The sequence below is a fragment of the Eurypyga helias genome, unplaced genomic scaffold, assembly GCF_000690775.1.
Source record: "Eurypyga helias isolate BGI_N326 unplaced genomic scaffold, ASM69077v1 scaffold1381, whole genome shotgun sequence".
Taxonomy (NCBI): domain Eukaryota; kingdom Metazoa; phylum Chordata; class Aves; order Eurypygiformes; family Eurypygidae; genus Eurypyga; species Eurypyga helias.
In genome coordinates, this window is record NW_010229941.1 from 15,277 (window position 1) to 33,440 (window position 18,164).

Genomic DNA, 18,164 nt, shown 5'->3' on the forward strand with positions numbered 1-18,164 from the left:
CCAGTTAATCAGCCTGGCATGGGAATGAACACAGGGATGAATGCTGGCATGAATCCTGGGATGTTGGCAGCAGGCAACGGACAGGGAATGCTTCAGGGGCAAGTCATGAACGGTTCAATTGGAGCAGGCAGAGGGCGACCCAATATGCCATACCCAAACCCAGGAATGGGTGGTGCTGGTAACTTGTTGGCTGAGACACTGCAACAGGGCTCTCCGCAGATGGGAGGACAGGCTGGACTGAGAGGGCCGCAGCCGGGAGCCATGAACAAGGTAAGAAAAGCTAAAGTTACTACCTTCCTTCTTGCTGACTTTGTTTTGTAAGTTTTACTCCTCTGCAGTATGGGTTCTGTAGAACAGAATTTGTTTTCTTCTGAGAGTCCTGGATGATGTGGTAAATAGTTTATAGGATGCTGAAGTGGAATTTGTGGCAGTCATGGGAGGTGAAAATTGAGTCCTGCCCAACAAGCAAGACTATTGCTAGATTAAAAAGCCTATGTTAGAAATCCTGTGGCAGTATAGATTATCAGCAACACTGAAAAGTAAGTTGATTGGACAAAGCATGAAACCAAATAAAATACACAAATGTATGTTTCCATCTAGTGTGATGGGAATCCTTCAGGACCTTTTAGATGTTGTGGTGCTTTTTTCTCTGGGACTGTACTGGGCTCACATGGCAAGGTTTTGGTAGCAGGGGGGCTACAGGGGTGGTTTCTGTGAGAAGCTGCCAGAAGCCTCCCCCGTGTGCCCACGTCCAGCCAGCTCCAAGACAGCCCTGCTGCTAGCCAAGGCCAGGCTAATCGCAGTCATAACACCTTTGTGATAATGTGTTTAAGAAGGGGGGTGGAGGGGACCAGAAGAGGGTAGATCTTTGCAGGCAGACAGAGGGAGAGATGTGCGAGAGAACTCTGCAAACACCAAGGCCAGTTGAGGAGGGGAGGGGAAGGAGGTGCTCCAGGTGCAAGAGTGGAGATTCCCCTGCAGCCCATGGGGATTGACCTGTAGACTGTGGAGGACTCCACACCAGAGCAGGGGGATGCGAGAAGGAGGCTGTGACTCCGTGGGCAGCCTGCGCTGCAGCAGGCTCCTGTCAGGAGCTGTGGCCCTGCAAAGAGAAGAAGCCCAGGCTGGAGCAGGTTGGCTGGCAGGACTTGTGACCCCATGGGGACCCATGCTGGGAGCAGGCTGCTCCTGAAGGACTGTACTCCATGGAATGGACCCATGCCAGAGCAGTTTGTGAAGAACCGTAGCCTGTGGTGCTGTCCTGTGAGAGGGACTCCACGTTGGAGCAGGGGAAGAGTGTAAGGAGTCCTCCCCCTAAGCATCAGAGAAAATAAGTGATGAACTGACCAGTACCCCCATTCCCCATCCCCCTGTGCTGCTGAAGGGGAGGAAGTAGAGAAATCCGGAGCAAAGCTGAGCCCAGGAAGAAGGCAGGGGTGGGGTGAAGGTGTTTTAAGATTGGGTTTTATTTCTCCATTTACTCTGATTTGATGATAAATAATTTTTTCCCCAAGCTGAGCCTCTTCTGCCCGTGGCAGCAGTTGCTGAGTGATCTCCCCGTCCTTATCTCGAGCCACGAGCCTTTCATCGTATTCTCCCTTCCCTGCCCAGCTGAGGAGGGGGGTGACAGCAGGGCTTGGTGGGCACATGGTCTCCAGCCAGGGTCAGCCCAACACGGACCCTTAACGGGAGTGTGCGTTGCCTGAGATCAGCTGGGTGTTTGTGCTGTAGTGGATGGGAAGAGGCACATAGGGGTTTGAATGGATTGATATGCTCTATGTGCTCGGCCAGGCGTTGGCCTGGTTAAGGAAGAGGTGTTTGAGTTCATGGTGGAGAATGCTTGCATAAACGCCTGGAGACAAATGTTGGGTTCTTGAAAGACTCAATCCAACTCGGTTCTCACTTTAAAATTTACAAAGGCTTTGTCTATAGGAGAGTAAACCAGAAAGCTGGAAAAAAGCATCTTTTTTTATACTGGGAAGGGAGATAGATGTGCTTTTGTGGTTTAGGAGATGGGAAGAAAGTTGTGGTGAGTCACAGAAAAGACGAGAGGGGACCTCCTTGTTTAAGTGACAGAGATGCCTAGACTTCATTTTTTGTTGTGCACAACTAGCTGTTTTAGTGTAGGGAGCCATTTGAGCATTTCTTAAGTTTTTAGTGCTTTAAATGTTTTCTAGGCTTTTGAGTAAATGATTTGCTTTAGGTGGGTATTTTGTGTTTCCTGGCTAACGAGGGGCAGGTTTTTCCAACATGCTTTGCAGTACCCTAATAGATCTATCTAGTGATCCGTAGTCAGTCCCTTGGAGGGCTTGGAATGACACGTAACGTAATCTGTAAATGTATTTGAAAGATAGATGAAAATTGGGCTGTGTATTAATGATGTTGCTGTGCTTTAATGTGTTTAGTAAAATTGTTTTAGTGTCTAGTGAACGTTATTAATTACGAAGTTCTTTGATCTTAGCTGTTTTACTTCAGCTCGGCACGCTGCTGACAATGGTTCCGGTGTACGTATATGTCTAGTAAGGAGCTGATTTTGTGGTCTGGCCATTTTGGATATTTTTGCCTGATAGAAAAGGTGTTGCAAAGCTTGATTGTTACCGTAGAAAACTTGTATGCAGTTTACAGTGAAAAGAAATGGGTCACTACTTAAAGGTATTCTTGTACTGAAATTCTATAATGTATCAATCATTATTCCTTGGCTGGAAAAAAAATTTAGTTTGATCTTAAGAAAGCTGTATTCAGAGGTCAAAAATTGACGTGTTGGGTATTTGGGTGAAGTGCGACTTCTTAATCCTTACTTATCGGAGCTAAAGTGGGGTTATGTACTATAATAAACCCTGTTATCTAGGAGAACTAAAAAAAGGACACAAATCAAGCTTTTGGCCGATGAAGTCCAAAATTAAATTGTCTCCCTCGCTTGCTTAAATTTCCAGCGTGTGGTGTGCGTGTGAAGTAAGAACATGGTGTGTTTTTGGGAATGTTCAGACCAAATACAGGATAACTTCTGGCATTTACTTCATAGTCCCAGACTGGTTAAAAATACGGAAGAGTTCTTTAATCACCGATTAAAAAACAGTGAGACTTCAGCGGAAGTACAGTGGGTATAGTCCTCATAAAGGAGTTGAAACTGCCGGATGAGAAAGAACAGTCTGAAATGGAGGCTGAAATTCCAGAATGTCTTCAATTGGTTTGGTTGTTGGCAGGGAGCCTGTGTTTCACTTCATGCAGTGGAGTTAAGGAAATCTGACAACAGTAATGTCTGACCGTTTTCTCTCTCCGCCCATCTGCTTTTGTTTTTTCCCACCTACAAATTTTCAAGAAGTAGGTGAAAACAGAGGACCCTGAGCAGTCAGTTTTAAAAGCCAGTTTTTTTAATTGGTAAATTTAGTGCTGTGTTGCTGTTAATGTGGGAGTTTGTGTAATAACTTCTGCAGTGATGAAGGAAACCTATGGAAAATGTGCCTTATCCAGGAGCTGGCCTTCAGTAGGAGAAAAAACCTAGACCTGACACTGGTAATGTTCCACCTCATCAGGTTGGCTTGCCACAGGCAGCCCCTCCGGGTGAGGGGAGGGTTGCCTCTGGGAGCGCTGGTGCTGCAGCCGAGGGGTGTTGTCTGCAGTCGTTTGTACGGAGGCAGAGCTGGGGCTTCCTTTGATGTTAACTGGTTGGGAGGGAGGATGTTATGCTCTTGTGGCAGTAAAGATGGGCTCCAAGTGCCTAGTCAATTTGGAAAACAAAAATCGGTGATGTTTGTGCTGTTGTCCTGTTCAGTTACTGAAGTGTGTTCTTCCTCTCCTCCCAAAACATCGGCCAGCCTGTGGAACACTTGCTGTACACATTAGCCGTGTAGTTCCCAGCTTTCTAGTTGTGCGTGTTAGTTCTTAGGACTCGCTCCCAAATGTCACTGTAAGCGATAGGTTTGGGGTCACCTGGTGGGCATGCACTTGTACTGTCGTAATCTGCCGCTTGCATCCTGTGGTCTAAGGCTGTAGTTTTCTGTATGATGTGAGCAGTCCCTGACATGCAAAGAAGCAATTCTGACTGACTGCCATCTCTGTGCGGGCTGTGTGGCATGCTGTGTCCAGGAGCTAATCCAGGCTTGAAACTCACATGGTTGTTTTAACGTGTTTGGTTTGGTTTGGTGTTTTTTTTTTTTTTAAAAAAAAAAGGGGGCAAGTTTAAATTTGTTTTTCTGGTCCAATTTCTACTCACCAGCTGGAAAGCAAGTGCTGATATTAGGGAGGGGACACATTAAAGGAGTTGATATTGCCAGTCAGAGGAGGGTGTGGACCCTGCTGGGGTGACAGCACCAGCTTAAAAATGCCTATGAAAGTCTAGTCTGAAAGGAACTGTTAGAAGGTTGGAGAGGAAGGGAATTGTAACAAGTTTTGCATTCTTGAATAGCTTTTTGTTTTCTATGTGCTTCGTTGTGCGCAAGTAAGGAGGATGACAGATGTGCCTCTTACTCTTAAAATAGTGTTTTGGAAATTGTTTGCAACATTTCTTTCAGTGTTTAAGCATTTTTTTCCGAGCTTTTTGTTTCACTAGATAGTTTTATAGCTTTGAATAATTTAAAAGCAAACAGATAGCAACTTAAGGCTCTATAATAAGTTCAGAAGAATTAATGTTGCTTGTTTTGAACCGTTATCCATTTGGAATTATATCTAGTTGAAACCTTAGGTTTATTGTTCTGCTGGATTCTGTCCAGAGTGCCCAGTTACAGTCTTGCTAGGGGAGGAGGGTCTTCTGTGCATAAGTCGGTGTGCGCATTTCTGTGGTGGCAGTGCTCTACCCCAAAGTGACGATGTTCACCTGGCCTCTCCCGCTGATCCAAGGAATGTTCCGTTGCTTAAGTAACGAAATGCATGTGAAGGCAGCTCAGATCAGTAAGGGCATTACCACTGCCTCTGTTACGTATTTCACTTGCATGGGAAATGACTTGGAATGTTTGGAAGACTTGGAGTTCCAGTAGTGACTCTTTGTAAAATATTGCCATCAGTTCTTCCTAACAGATGTGAAACTGATCAAACCAAGCACATCCCTTGTAAGAGGAGAGAACCCTGTATATATTCAAACAGTAAGCCAAATGACAAAGACAAATGTAGTTCTTCAGAATCTCCACAACTCCCTTCAAGTAAACAAGGAATCTCAGAATAATAAAATTCCATTTAAAGCCACAGAGAGATTGAAGATGTTACCCTCAAATTGTAAAATTAGATAAAGATAATAAAAGCACCTTATGTCCCTTAGTGTTAGCATATTCAGTGCCACATTTTAGGTACAAGGTCAGTGTTCTTGGTTGCCTTATTATTTTCATTAGCTATTTGATTCAACAGGTAAATGTGTCCGTACTGCTGAGACTCTCTGAGCAAGCGTACCACTCGATCAAGTACAATAATCCATTACAAGTGTAGTTGTGTGTTCTGGCCCTTTGCTTTTTCTTCTTCGATGAACCAAGGTGAAAAAATGGATAATTGCTCACTTTATCCTAGGGAGAGCTGTAAGGGAGGAATGTTTGTTTATGAGGGAGAAATGAAGCAGTAAAGACTTGTCTTTGAGTCTAAGTTTCTGGGGTGAAGGGAGTTTATTGAGCAAATGGCAGTGAAGTAATGCTGATGTCTTGTGATGGGCATCTTTAAATGCTCAGTCAAGTGCAAAGAATAACGATCAATACCAGTCCTTGGAAAGAATGCAGGGGATACCACTAGTGAAATTTAGTTGTTAAGTAATCCCTGGGTCCACTAATGATCTGCTGGTCAGTAGAATGGCACTACAAAGTGATGTACAATCAACTCTTGTTTTTAAAGAGCCAGTTGGAATTTACTAAAACTAGTTTTCCTGTTTGGGGAAAGTTAATTAACTTCCACTTGTGAACACGTGGATACAGAAAGATAGGAGATACCATCAGTATGGTCTTAAACTAGTGCGTGCGCTGCAGCTACCCTGGTAGAGACATATAGAATGGTTTGGGTTGGAAGGGACCTTAAAGACCATCCAGTTCCAACCCCCCTGCCATGGGCAGGGACACCTTCCACTAGGGCAGGTTGCTCAAAGCCTCATCCAGCCTGGCCTTGAAGACAGCCAGGGACATAGGTGATAGTGCCAGTGCTGGGTTATGTGGAAGAACGTTATTAAAATGTAACTCTGTTTCTTTACTTCCCCGTGCTTATGTTTATCTTTGCATATCTTAAAACCGGTCATTGCTCAATACGATCACTGAGATCTAGTGGCTTTCAAATATTAGACTGTCAGTGAAGCGGTTGTCTTTGTAGAGAAACAGTATTTGTAACACCTCTGTGCATAGCTGTAACAGGTATTCCTCTTCAATTTGTACTCTCTGCTAGCAACAGTAACACTAGAAGCAGAGTTAGTTACTTGACCTCTTTCCAAACTGAAGGTGCAAGAGTTTCATGGTATTAGAAGAAAACTTTGGGGGATTTCCTTCACTTTTGTAGCTGCTCTTCTCAGATCGAGGGGGTGTCTGAACAGCCCTATCTGATGCTCCTTGTGAACTAGGATGTTTCCTGAACTCACGTCACCTGTGTCCCTCACATGGTGAGAGGATGTGCGTATCTTCCACCATTCTGGTAATGGTAGCCCCTGCTTCCATGGGAGGCAGGAAAGTCAAGTTGTTGATTAGCCATGCAGCATCATCTTTTGCCGTTACGCTTGTTTCCTCCTTTACTGTGATGTGGATTTCTGTCTGCTTTTCCTTGTGTGCAGGTCCTTGTGTATGTGATGAAAGTAAGTTGAGGCTGTGAGGTGAGGAGAGATCAAAAACCAGATGGGATGGATCAAAGGAGAAAGGGGAAGAGCAGTGGAAGGAGGTGGTGGCCAGGAAGGAGTGAGTAGAGGTTGCACTCGCTGACTTGTAGCTACGATTCAGCCATGTATGTTTTTGCGTGGTGTTGCAGATGAAGCCTTGTACGTGTCTCATGCAGTGGGACTAACGCCACCTTTCTTTGGCTGGCTCTTCTGCACTCCATTCTTTATCTGCCCTCACTCCCAATGGATCATTAAGATGATGAACTGTATGAGTCTTTCTGGTTGTTTCCTACTGATAAAATCATACAGGATTATTTTCTCTTCCTTCTGTAGTCATGAGGTCATTGATTTCTTCCTGTTTGATGTTTCTTTTTACTCGTTTCTCAACATGTCACAGCAAATTACATGAGTGTGCTCCTGCTTTTCCTGTACTAGGGTCACAAGGCCACCTCGTGCCAGGTGAAGAATCTCCCAAGTGACCCTTCCTTTGCCTCGGTCTAGAGTTGCACAGAGGTTGTTGGTGTCAGGTTAGTGGGTCTGTGACGGCAGGACCGGGAGGCGTCGCTGTGCAGTTCAGCTGTGGATCTGGCAGGTGTCAGTCTCGCCTGGACAGAGTGATGGCTGCTGATTTGTTCCAGGAGACCTTCAGGCATTTGTTTTTAGTTCCCTTGGGTGCTGAGCGGGTGTGTGGCTTTTGGAGTCAGTTTGGCACATTTACCCTCCAACCTGGCCTGTGCTTCTCTGGCCGTTGCCTCTCCCACAGGCTGAGATGGGGAGCTGAGGGTTACCCTGCAGGGAGCAGCTGGGCTGAGCTGGCCATGTAGGCTTCTGCTACCAGGTCCCTGGGTACAGTAGGTGGGGGAAGTCCCCTTGGTGGGGTGGATGATGGTTCTCAGTGCTAGGGAGAGCAGAGCCCTCTGATCCTGCCACGGAGACAGCCACGTTTGAGGAGGCTGGTTTTGCACCCCGAGCAGTGCCAATGGCTCATGCTTGAGAAAACATCAGAGATCTTTGTACTAGGCCAACTTGATTAGTACTTTTGAAAAATCCAGGTGCTTCACCTAAAGTTTGTGTCCAGCTGTGCTGCAGATGTAAAGGTTGGTTGGCCTAGTCAGACCTCATCCCTGAGCTTCCGTCTGTGGGTACATAGCAGAGGTACTTTAAGTCTATGTTTGGGTTTTCCCCTGTGGTCAGGACCAAGCTGGCTCATCAGGTCACAGTTGTTGTGAATCCTTTGGTATCAATGTGCACAGTCCCCAGTTGTCCAAATTGGCATCTTGATTTCTTCCCGTGACACCAGGGTGTGAATATGTGCCTTCAGCCTTCAGTTCTTGAATTGTTTGGTTAGGTGTGGTTGTGAAGGCTGATAGCAGCGTAAGGTACAGAACTCGTGTGGGGGCAGTGTTAGTGCTGGCCAACTTTAGTCTGTGCTTCTGCGTGCTCTCAGGTGTCAGCTAACTGTGGGGGCTGTGGTTTTTGATGAACTTGAAAACTTTGCTTATAAGGTTATGGTTTGGGGGATGTACCTGCTTTCAAAACCCTTTCTGGAGCCAAAGGGATCAGGCTAACATACAGGAAATCATTCCCACTGTCAGTCCTTCATGAAGTTGGGACCTTGTGGGTCAATTTGAGCAGCAGTGGTAATGGGGAAGAGTACTGGAAGTGTTTGACTTCTTATGTCTGTCTTCTCCCTTTCCCTTCTGCTTAACTTGCACATAAGACCTTACTAGTCTTCTGAGGGAGAGACAGGAAGGGTTTGAGCCTTACCCGTTCTGGTTTTGACAGCAGCTGCCTCCTCAGTCACGGACCATGTGCGTATTCAGCAGTTGGGGCATGGCAGGGGTGGTGCCAACGGAGACAGAGGAAAGGAAGCTTTTTTAGTTCTGCCTGACAATTGCATAGTTTATCTGTGATGGGTAGAGATTGTTTTCATTACTCTCTAATGAATTACTGCTGTGTGGTTATGGTTATTGCTTGTGTGGAGGAGGAGGGGACTGTCCTCAAGGGAATTCACTTGTACATATCAGATCTCTAAAGTGGCAGGTTCCTAGTGAATTTTGTGTTCCTTTTCCTGTAGCTTGTGTTGGATCCTGCATTGTTTTATAAATGCAAACTGAAGGTTATTACAGTGGATTGGTAGATGTTACAACCTGAAAAAGGAAAGTGTTTGTTATTTTGGGGCATGTAGGTTACTTCTGTACAGGTTGGGGAAGCTTGGTAAGGAGTAGAAACAAGGTGTTTCTGCTAGGGGAGGATGCTTTGAGAATAAATGTAGGTGTGATGGGAACAAACCTGCCATAGGAGCTTGTGTGCACTTTTTTGGATGCAGGAAAACACCCAGACTTGAACCAAAAAGCATCAAGGAGGTTGAACGTTGCCTAGTCAAATGATAATGTAAGTTGAAACCATGCAGCTCTTTAACGTATTTTCATCCCTTTTATCCTTATGAGTTATGGCTCCTCGAGGATCCTGCCTGAGTAATCTTAACAAAGATCTCCAGTTTTCCTGGTCCTCTGTGGCTAGGTGTTTTGGTCCCAGAAGGACAGATTTCCCATGAACAACAGATGGTAATGCAAGGAATAGGGGGGTGGGAATGTCAGAGGACAAATGTGACACTATTGGCAAGATTGTTCCCAACTGTTCTTTAGGTTCTGGGCCATTCCAAGGCAGTAAATGATATATTCTGGTATGCTACAACGGTTGGATATGCATATAGCTTGTATGAAATACGAATCCACTTCCCCTGTGGACAAGTGGTTCAGTAGTTTTGTTTTGTTTGCAGAGTTTCTTCCTACCCTCTCCTTCGACCTCTGGTACTGTGCCTGTGTGGTGTTACCTATGCCTGTGGTGTATTCTTACACTGAAACGGTTGTGTGCTGACAACGCACACGTGCATTGTTATGGCTGCCTGGAGAGGAGCTGTGGGAGTGCTGACAGCTGGGTAGGAGGTTTTAGGGATAAACCCTGCTGTAATACGAATGAAGGTGGTATTTGTCTCCATTTGGAGTTTGCACAGATGCAGGAAGCAGAACATTTCTTCCAGACTTGTGAGTTATATAGTCCATGGTACAAATTTGTGATTGGGAAAGCTGAAATGAGAAATCTGTTGAACAAAATCTTTTATAAAGAAATAATCAGGCCAGTTCTGACCAGACTGACTTCAGAGGTTGGTAAGTTGGCTTCACTGTGTTTATAGGAACTGTCTGGTTGAGGAGTTAATACTGTGTGATGGGTAAATAGGGGCGCATAAACGAGCAGGGGAAGCATGTGGATCAGTATTGCTTTGCAAGTGCTTCATGGCTGTGATTAATCTTGTTTCTCTGAAGTATTCATTTGCCTTTTACGCTGTGAACTTCAGCTATCTTACTCAAACATCTTACCATTTCAATTCCTAGATGGGAATGATGAACAATCCCAGCCCTTACGGCCAGACATACAGTCAGAATACCGGGCAGCAGATTGGAGCCAGTGGACTTGGGCCTCAGATGCAGAATAAAGCTGGACTGCAGAACAGCTTACCACAGTTTCCAATGGACAAGAAGCCAGTTCCTGGGGCAGGAATGCCTAACATGGTAAGTGGAATGAAAGGTGCCTTCAGAAAATGTTGTAGTGGAACAATATGCTCTGGTGTCGCCATGTTGTATGTTTTTGGAGCTGTTGTAGCCAGTGCAGATGCATGCTGTGAATCCACACACAGTGCACTTGCTTCAGCTCTTCAAAAGGCTGATATTCAGGAGAGGGCCGAGTTGTGCTTTCTCTGTTGATAAGCTGCACCTCCACTCTTTGCCCTTCAAACCCTGTGAGCAGAGAAAGTGGAATGGAGCTCCTTAACTGAAGTGAGCTTTGCCACCTCTTTGGACATCCCTGCCCTTCTCTCCCATCTCTCTTGTGGTTGGTGTATTGGGCCCTTTCTCTTTAGTGTAGCTTTGTTTTGAGGATTGTTTTCCTGCTTGTACTCACTGCCCCTTTTGGGATAGGGTAGTATCCCTGCGCCAACAGGTATTACAGGGCTTAGAAGCCCTGAATTACCTGAATGCACACAACAGTGTCCTGATGCTGGAGGTTCCCTGGCAGTATTTGCTGTAGTAGCCCTGTTGCTACCCCCTTCCCCCCAACACTGTTACTGCAGTAGGATTTAAGAGGAAAGGAAGAGTGGTGGGGAAAGTGGATGGCCCAAGCTTATAAATGGCAGGCCTTAACATTAGGTTCTCTAGCTTGAGCCTAACACCGGTGGCTGAATGGGCTTGCCTCGTTATTTTAGAAGCTTCGGTTGGTTAGGGGTATGACGTGCAACATGTCCTGCCTTTTTCCCACCCACCATATATTTTTTTGATTTGAGAAATAAATCCACATTTCTGAACATAGCTTGTGTTTCTCCCTGCTTCAAACTCCACCCCACCAGGGAGGGTCAGTCTCTTGATCTCAGTAACTGTTGCTGAAATACCACTTCTGGGTAACTTTTACATCTTTGAATTAAAAAGAGCTCAATCCTGTGAATTTTATTTAATGTTTTTATGTTGAGCATGAAACATTGGAAGTCTAGCAAACCAGTTGGTTGTACGAACCAATAAAGAAGCAGCCAAAACTTGCTGTTCAGAATCCCGACTGTCAAGCTTATGTTCCGTGCAGTGTATATTAACTCTCTTGAAGTTGAACTGCTACCCAGATGAAGCTCGGAATGGAAAGTTGCTGCTATCTCAGTTGTCGTTCAGAACGACGGGCTGCAAACAAGGCAGTTAAGGTCGTATTGGATCACGCACAATCCCTGAGGGGACTGAGTAATTGGTGAAGTCTCCTTGTAAAATGTAAGGTTAATACTAGTATTGAAGAGCTAGGGGAGAACTGGGGTTTAGGAATGCAGGTAGCTGAGCTGTAAAAATCTGGAGATCTCCAGAAACATCCTCTGAAGCCCGCTGTGAAGAGCCTGCTAGAAACTGAAGGCTGTTGAGCTGAAGTGATACATGCAGTATAGAGTGCCTGAGCCTCTCTGCTGAGTGCTCCTCAAATGTCGCCTGGAAGAAATATGAAGAAATCTGGGGAAATAAACAGAAGTACAGAAGAAGTACTAGATGTTGCCATACTTTACCTTATTTCTGTTGCACGTATTATCCTGAAGTTGTCCTTCCTCTCTAGTAGAGACTAGATGTTTGTTTCGAGTGTCTGTGTGCAAGTTTCAGATGGAAAAAGGTTCATTCGACTTCCCCTTTGTTCTCCTTTTCTAGGAACAGTCCAACTGAGGCACCTTTTACTGAAATAGAGGGAAAACTGTTCCCTCTAAAAGGTGCTTTCTTCCTTTAATGCAGGAATTGTGGATGCAACTTTCTAGACCACAAAATGAGGAGATTTGAGGTCTTAAGCACTATTAGTATTTTCTGGTTGGTCTAGCACCGCAAATTAACCTATGAGCATGTGCAAAGTTCTGCTGGTCTTTGATAAGGCAGGAGCTAGGAGTAGGCGAGTGGTACGGGGAAGAAATTGTGGCTGATGAGATAATTATTGCCAGGGCTGTTGCTAAGGGGTGTCTTTGAGTCGTCTGAACTACAGGTAGATGGGCTGTTCCCTTAATCACAGAATGTAGTAGTTTCTCTTTGATTTTGGTGTTGTTGTTTACCTGCTAAATGGCTTCTTCTCAAAAATAGATTTATTTCTGGGAATTTCCTTTCTACCTTCTCCAGGGCCAGCAGCAGGCTCCCCAAGTTCAGCAAGCTGGGATGGGGCCAGCAGCTTCCCAAGGAATGGGGTCTGGAGCACCGACAGCGGATCCAGAGAAACGCAAACTCATTCAGCAGCAACTAGTTCTCCTCTTACACGCTCACAAGTGTCAGCGGCGAGAGCAGGCCAACGGGGAGGTGCGGCAGTGCAACCTCCCTCATTGCCGAACCATGAAGAATGTCCTCAACCACATGACACATTGTCAGGCTGGCAAGTCTTGCCAGGGTAAGTGGAAGAGTGATTGTGTAGATGCAGTCAGCATTTGCAGGACAAGAAGGGCTCCTAGAAAGAGATGGGGAAGTAGTGAGTGGCTTGACAAATAGAAGTGGGTTTTAACCTATCTGTCCCTTTAAGAATGGGAATCAAACTTCTTCTGAGCCTTTAAAGTTTAGGCAAGTTAGAAAGGGATAACGTAACACAAAGAGATGGGTGAAGGTCTTTTGCTTAACTCTGTAACTCCCTGCAAGATCTTTCAGACGCTGCCTTCTGATAAGGGTAGGCACAAAGCAGCAATCTGCCAGTAGGAGTCTACCCGTCTGCCTTAAACGGAAGAGGCAAATGTTGAACAATAGCTAGCCAGGAATGAAGCTGCTACTGGCACTGGTGAGCTCTTAGTCTATACCAGCAGCCAAGGAAAAATGTATGGTACCTCTTTGGTAGCCTCGACTTGCCTGAGTTGTGCCAATTGCTGCCTGATGTGGACAGTGTTACCCTTCGAGCCCAGGGGGACAGAGGCTTGGGTGTATAACAGCTTTCAAGTAAGCTTTAGTTGAGCCAGTAGTAGTTGAAGAACTCTAGCTAAGTTTTCAGGGCTCGTTAGTGCTGAGCTACTTCAAGTAATGATTTACTGGCCTGCGTTGGCATAGATGTGTGCCCTGCGAGAAATAGTTGCTCCCTACCTGGTTTGTGTTGGCCACGTGGAGATGCTGACTGCAGTTTGTAAAAGTGTTTCATTCCACTTACTTTCTCAGTGGCACATTGCGCATCTTCCCGACAAATCATCTCGCACTGGAAGAATTGTACAAGACACGACTGTCCTGTATGTTTGCCTCTCAAAAATGCCGGGGACAAAAGAAATCAACAGTGTAAGTCTGCTGGGGAATTCCATGTGTTGGATGAACCATAAGGTGCATGTTGGGAGTTAAACTACCACCTTGCACCCAGGTGGTAGTGGTGATACCCTTGAACCTGGGAATGTGTGATAAAGCAAAATCTTGCTTTAGAGTCACAGAGTGTTTTTCTGTCTCTAACTCATGTTTATGGAAGCTTTATGCCTTTGTAGGCTTTCCCTAGCGGGAGAGTGGGAAGAGTGAACACGTCATAGCTCTCTTAGGCAAATGATTGGCTTTTCACTCGCATGTCTTCCAGTTGGCCAAGTTCTGGAGACTGCACACAGAGAGAGGGTTGTGTCATTCCAGCCCTGATGATTGGTGCTGCTTTCATCCTCTGTTTGCATCAGATGTCTCTTCCCCCTTTTCTTTGTATCCCCTTAGTCTTCTGCCAAAATCTCTGGCAGGATTTTTGTCATTATGTTACCTGTACAGTTTTGGGGTTGTTTTTCCTTTCTGAATATTACTTGGGGCTCTTCTCATAACTGATGTGAGCCGAGATACTTTTTGGCTTAAGAACATTTTCTTCATTTAAAAAAAAAAAAAAACCCCAAAAAAAACCCAAACCCCACATAACACTACAGTGGCTGCCTCAGAGCCGTACGTACCCTTCTGCCTTTAGCCTCTGTGACATGCTGTGCCTCTGTGTTCAGTTTGAAGCAAACAGTTGTGTGTCCTAAATACATTCCTCTCAGCAGCTCAGTATGTTGTTGGAACGGCTGGTTGGGTCAAAACTTGTCTCCCTGTTTCATGACAGGTTTTCCAGAACTGGCCTCTACCATGCATGTTCCTAGAATGAGATGGTTTAGTTCTGAACAGCCAGTGCACTCTTCATGCTCTTTCCACTTCAGCTACCTCCTGCTGTCCTTGTTAACTGGGTATGTCTCTTCCAGCGCTGCTGGGCGGAGCTGCGGTAGGACTTGCAAATACTGGCTCCGTGGGCGTGGGGCAGCAGACAACACCCAGCATAAACACTACCAGTCAGATAGACCCCAGCTCCATCGAGAGAGCCTACGCGGCCCTTGGACTGACCTATCAAGGGAATCAGATGCAGACGCAGCCCCAGGCACAAGTGAAGAATCAGCAACAAGGACAGTCACCCCAGGGCCTGCGCCCTATGAATCCGATGAGTAAGTTTATCTGTTAGTGTTCAAATACAAACTACAGGCAGCTTTCCCGTGCTGTCGCTAATGCAAATTTTCTTAACCTACTAGCTTAATACAGCTAGTTAATTTGCAAAAGGTAGGGCTCTGAGTATTTTGGACTTGAGATAGCAAGCTTCTCAGTGGAACAGGAACATCAGGGGGCCCAGATGCCTTCCTTTAGAAAACAAGTTCTCTGGGAAAAGTATTTGCTTTAAGAAGATCTTTTTTTTGAGAACCAGTTTTCCAAAGCATTTTATTTAATGTTGCTTTGTAGCTTTATAATTGTACTGTAATGCAAGTTTGGGAGTTTTTAATTGGAAATGCATGCATTGGAATGCCTGTATTCAACTGTACTTCCTTGTCCCTCAGACTGCAGCGTTTTACGGTTGTATCTGATATGTATTGACTTTTTTTCAAAATGGAAAGTAGTAAATAACAGACATATTCTCTGAATCCTGTCACGTAGACTCATGTAACTGTAAGTTGTCTGGGAGGATTATTGCAAAATCGCAGATGACTACATAAGAATTCTTAATTTGAAGTGCGGTTAATTCCAACCTGGCTATAACTGGTGTCAAACGCAGTAACCTTTAACCATCACATCTAATTTTTGATAGTCTGAGATTACATCACAAGAATTTTTCTCACCCCCAGCTCTTCACTTGAGTTGCTTGAGTAGAGTTGGTTTGGTTCTTTAATGAAAAGGAGGAAAGACAGGCTGGTAGAGATTTGTCACAAACTCGTATGGGATTGCGGTGATCCTGTGCCCCATGACAAGTTCCCATGCGCAATGAGCGCTGTGGATGCACAGGAGTGCGTTGGGGGAAGGATCTGAGAGCTTGCAGAGGAGAGTAGCAGTTGGTAACAGGCTGTGCCGAGAGCTTAGTCTTAATTCAATTAAAATCATATGGTTTTCTACTGTGTATTAGTGTGTTTTACAAATGGGTGGATTTCTGGAAGCTCCAAGGTTGAGAGGAATGACATCCATTTTTCTGAGGCAAAATGGTTCTCTGGGGTTTTTTTTAGGGAGTTTTTTTTGGTTGTTTGGTTTTAATTCCTAGACACAGAATTTGGCCTGTGCATTTTTATTGGGCACTCCTAGTGACACTGATGAGAAAATCCAATGGGATAGGGTTGAAAAGCTCCTGGAGAGTGAAGAAATGCAGCTTGGTGTAGAAAGGGTGTGCATGGAGAGCATATACTTTTGACTGTTGTTTCGTTATTAGGAGAGAGTGGCCAAGAAAGGATATTACAAGTGAGGTAGGAATCATCGGGTACCGGCCAATATGACAACAGGGCTGGTCTAGGACAAGGAGCAGGATTGGGTGATGCTGCATGTGTTCACACTGCAGTCCTAAGTAGGTCAAGCGAATGGTTGGATTTTGCAGTTGAAAAGGGAGAGTTGAGGCCAAGGTTGACTGTCTTCTACACCAGCTTGCTCTCAGGGGGCAAAGTGAATCTGGGACGGAGAAAAAAGTGACTAAGGGAAAGGAGACTGGAGACAGCTTTGTGAAAAGACTGTTAAACACCTGGTTGTGGTATTAGGTTTGACATGCTTAATTTCAATGGATTTCTCATGTATGCAGTGTCTCATTTTGCTTGAAATACAGATTTGGTAGGAATCAGTTGTCCTCAATACATGTGAAGCTTGGTAATGGCTTTCTTACTGCTCTCACAGCTTCATAAAATGATCTGTTCAGAAGTTTCAGACAGACGTACGCTGCATTTTTCTTCACTGTTTGGACCTTAACTGTAGCCTGCGAAGGAAATAGGCTTTTTTTTTAATTACAATTGAGATCTGCAATTCAGAAAAAGCAGATTTTGGTATGTAACAAATTACTAGAGGTTTTTCCGGCAAAAGATTGTCAGATTTTCCTCCTTAGTACAAACACTGGAGTCAATTGCAGGATCCTTAAGTATGGAGTGGGTGGGAGGGGACCTTGTCAGGTTTAAGCTTTTGAAGCCTTGAATGAAAAAAGTAAAAAACCCCCCAAACAGCTGCTTGTAAACAAAAAGCAGAAGTGTTTCGTTGATGGTGAATCTTTAGGGAGTCACAGAAAAGGGCTCCGGTATGTCACGTTTGGAGCAAATTGAAACTGTTCTTTAGAGAAGTTCAGGAAGATGTGCAGAAGAGTGACATGGTGTGATGCTTCATTTGGAGGTCACCAGTGTTGTGCCTCAGACTCTAAGTTGGTAAAAGGAATAGGGTAAGGAGAGCAGCGGGTAATTAAACTCCCTTCACAAAAGTCCACGTACATGAAAGTCTAGACCCTTTTTACTGCTGAACAATTACTGATTTTTATTTTTTTACGGTAATTGAGCTGTTCATTTAAGAATACTTACTCTGTTTTCTAGGTGCAAATCCAATGGGAGTGAATGGAGGAGTAGGGGTTCAAACACCGAATCTGCTGCCTGACTCAATGTTACATTCAACCATGAATTCTCAAAAGTAAGTTGAATTATTCTTTGCACGCCAGTGATTTTGTTCAGCTGCAAATGCTGGTGATAGCCCATAACAAATGAGGTGGAAGGAGGGGTGTACGTAAGGATATTGCATGCCTATACAGGGAGGAACTGAACTGATGGTTGCTGCTGAGGACAGTTGGAGAAGAAGCCCCGCAGTTAGGATGTCTGTTACCTTTTCTAGAAGTCTCGGTGTCCATCTTAACTTTGTCACTACTTGCAAACGGATGCTTTTAGGTCACAGAGGTTACAGGCATTATCTGCTTTAGTATCTGAGCAGAGCTGAAGCTCCAGTGCACTTACAGTGTGCCACCCCGATCAGTAAACCTGCCACTGAGCTGCCGTGGGAGTAAGGGGCAAGTTAGTCACTGAGGTGTAAGTGATCCTTGTGCTTAATAATCTCCTGGCACTTCTTGCATAAACAGTGGGATAAATTCCATTGATGGCTATCTCTCCCTTTGGATTTTGTAGCTTTTGTTCCAGTTTCCCAAATCCTTGGGTAGGACAGCATGTACTCTTTTGTGACGTTGTTTTGGTGTCTGTGCAGCTATTTCTGTAGAGTTTGTCCATTGATTAGGGAATGGCTGAACTAGCACTTTGTCCTAACATTATTCTAAAAGAGGCTATGACTGTAAGATGACTAAGCTTGGGCTCGACTCTCACCCTCAATTCTTGCACTGTTTTTGAAGCCCCATGATGAGTGAAAGCGCCAACGTTGCCAGTTTGGGAGCTATGCCAACAGCTCAACCATCCAATACTGGAATTCGAAAGCAGTGGCATGAAGACATTACTCAGGATCTCCGAAACCACCTTGTTCATAAACTGTGAGTAGCTACTACCAAAACAATCTCCTGTTGGGTGACTTGCTGCTTCGGAGGGGGGGCGGAGGTGGGGCAGGACAGGACAAAGCCTGACTTCCAAAACTAGGGCATCCGTCAGGGACTGGGTTTTGTCAGGGTCCGTGAGAAG

The 18,164-nt window shown here is 45.1% G+C and overlaps 1 protein-coding gene across 1 annotated transcript in view; it reads left to right on the top strand.

Annotated features, from left to right (window-relative positions):
• Positions 1–18,019, top strand: part of LOC104516260 (histone acetyltransferase p300-like) — a gene marked incomplete at its 3' end in the record, with an annotated part of 32,721 nt that extends 14,702 nt beyond the window's left edge. Inside the window, exons 2-8 of the mRNA XM_010160541.1 lie at positions 1–270; positions 10,162–10,338; positions 12,442–12,703; positions 13,450–13,563; positions 14,481–14,717; positions 17,088–17,181; positions 17,885–18,019. The exon at positions 1–270 is cut by the window's left edge and continues 371 nt beyond it. Of these exons, the coding sequence (XP_010158843.1) occupies positions 1–270; positions 10,162–10,338; positions 12,442–12,703; positions 13,450–13,563; positions 14,481–14,717; positions 17,088–17,181; positions 17,885–18,019 (1,289 nt within the window). The remainder of the gene's footprint in view (positions 271–10,161; positions 10,339–12,441; positions 12,704–13,449; positions 13,564–14,480; positions 14,718–17,087; positions 17,182–17,884) is intronic.
• Between the last annotated feature and the right edge of the window lie 145 nt (positions 18,020–18,164).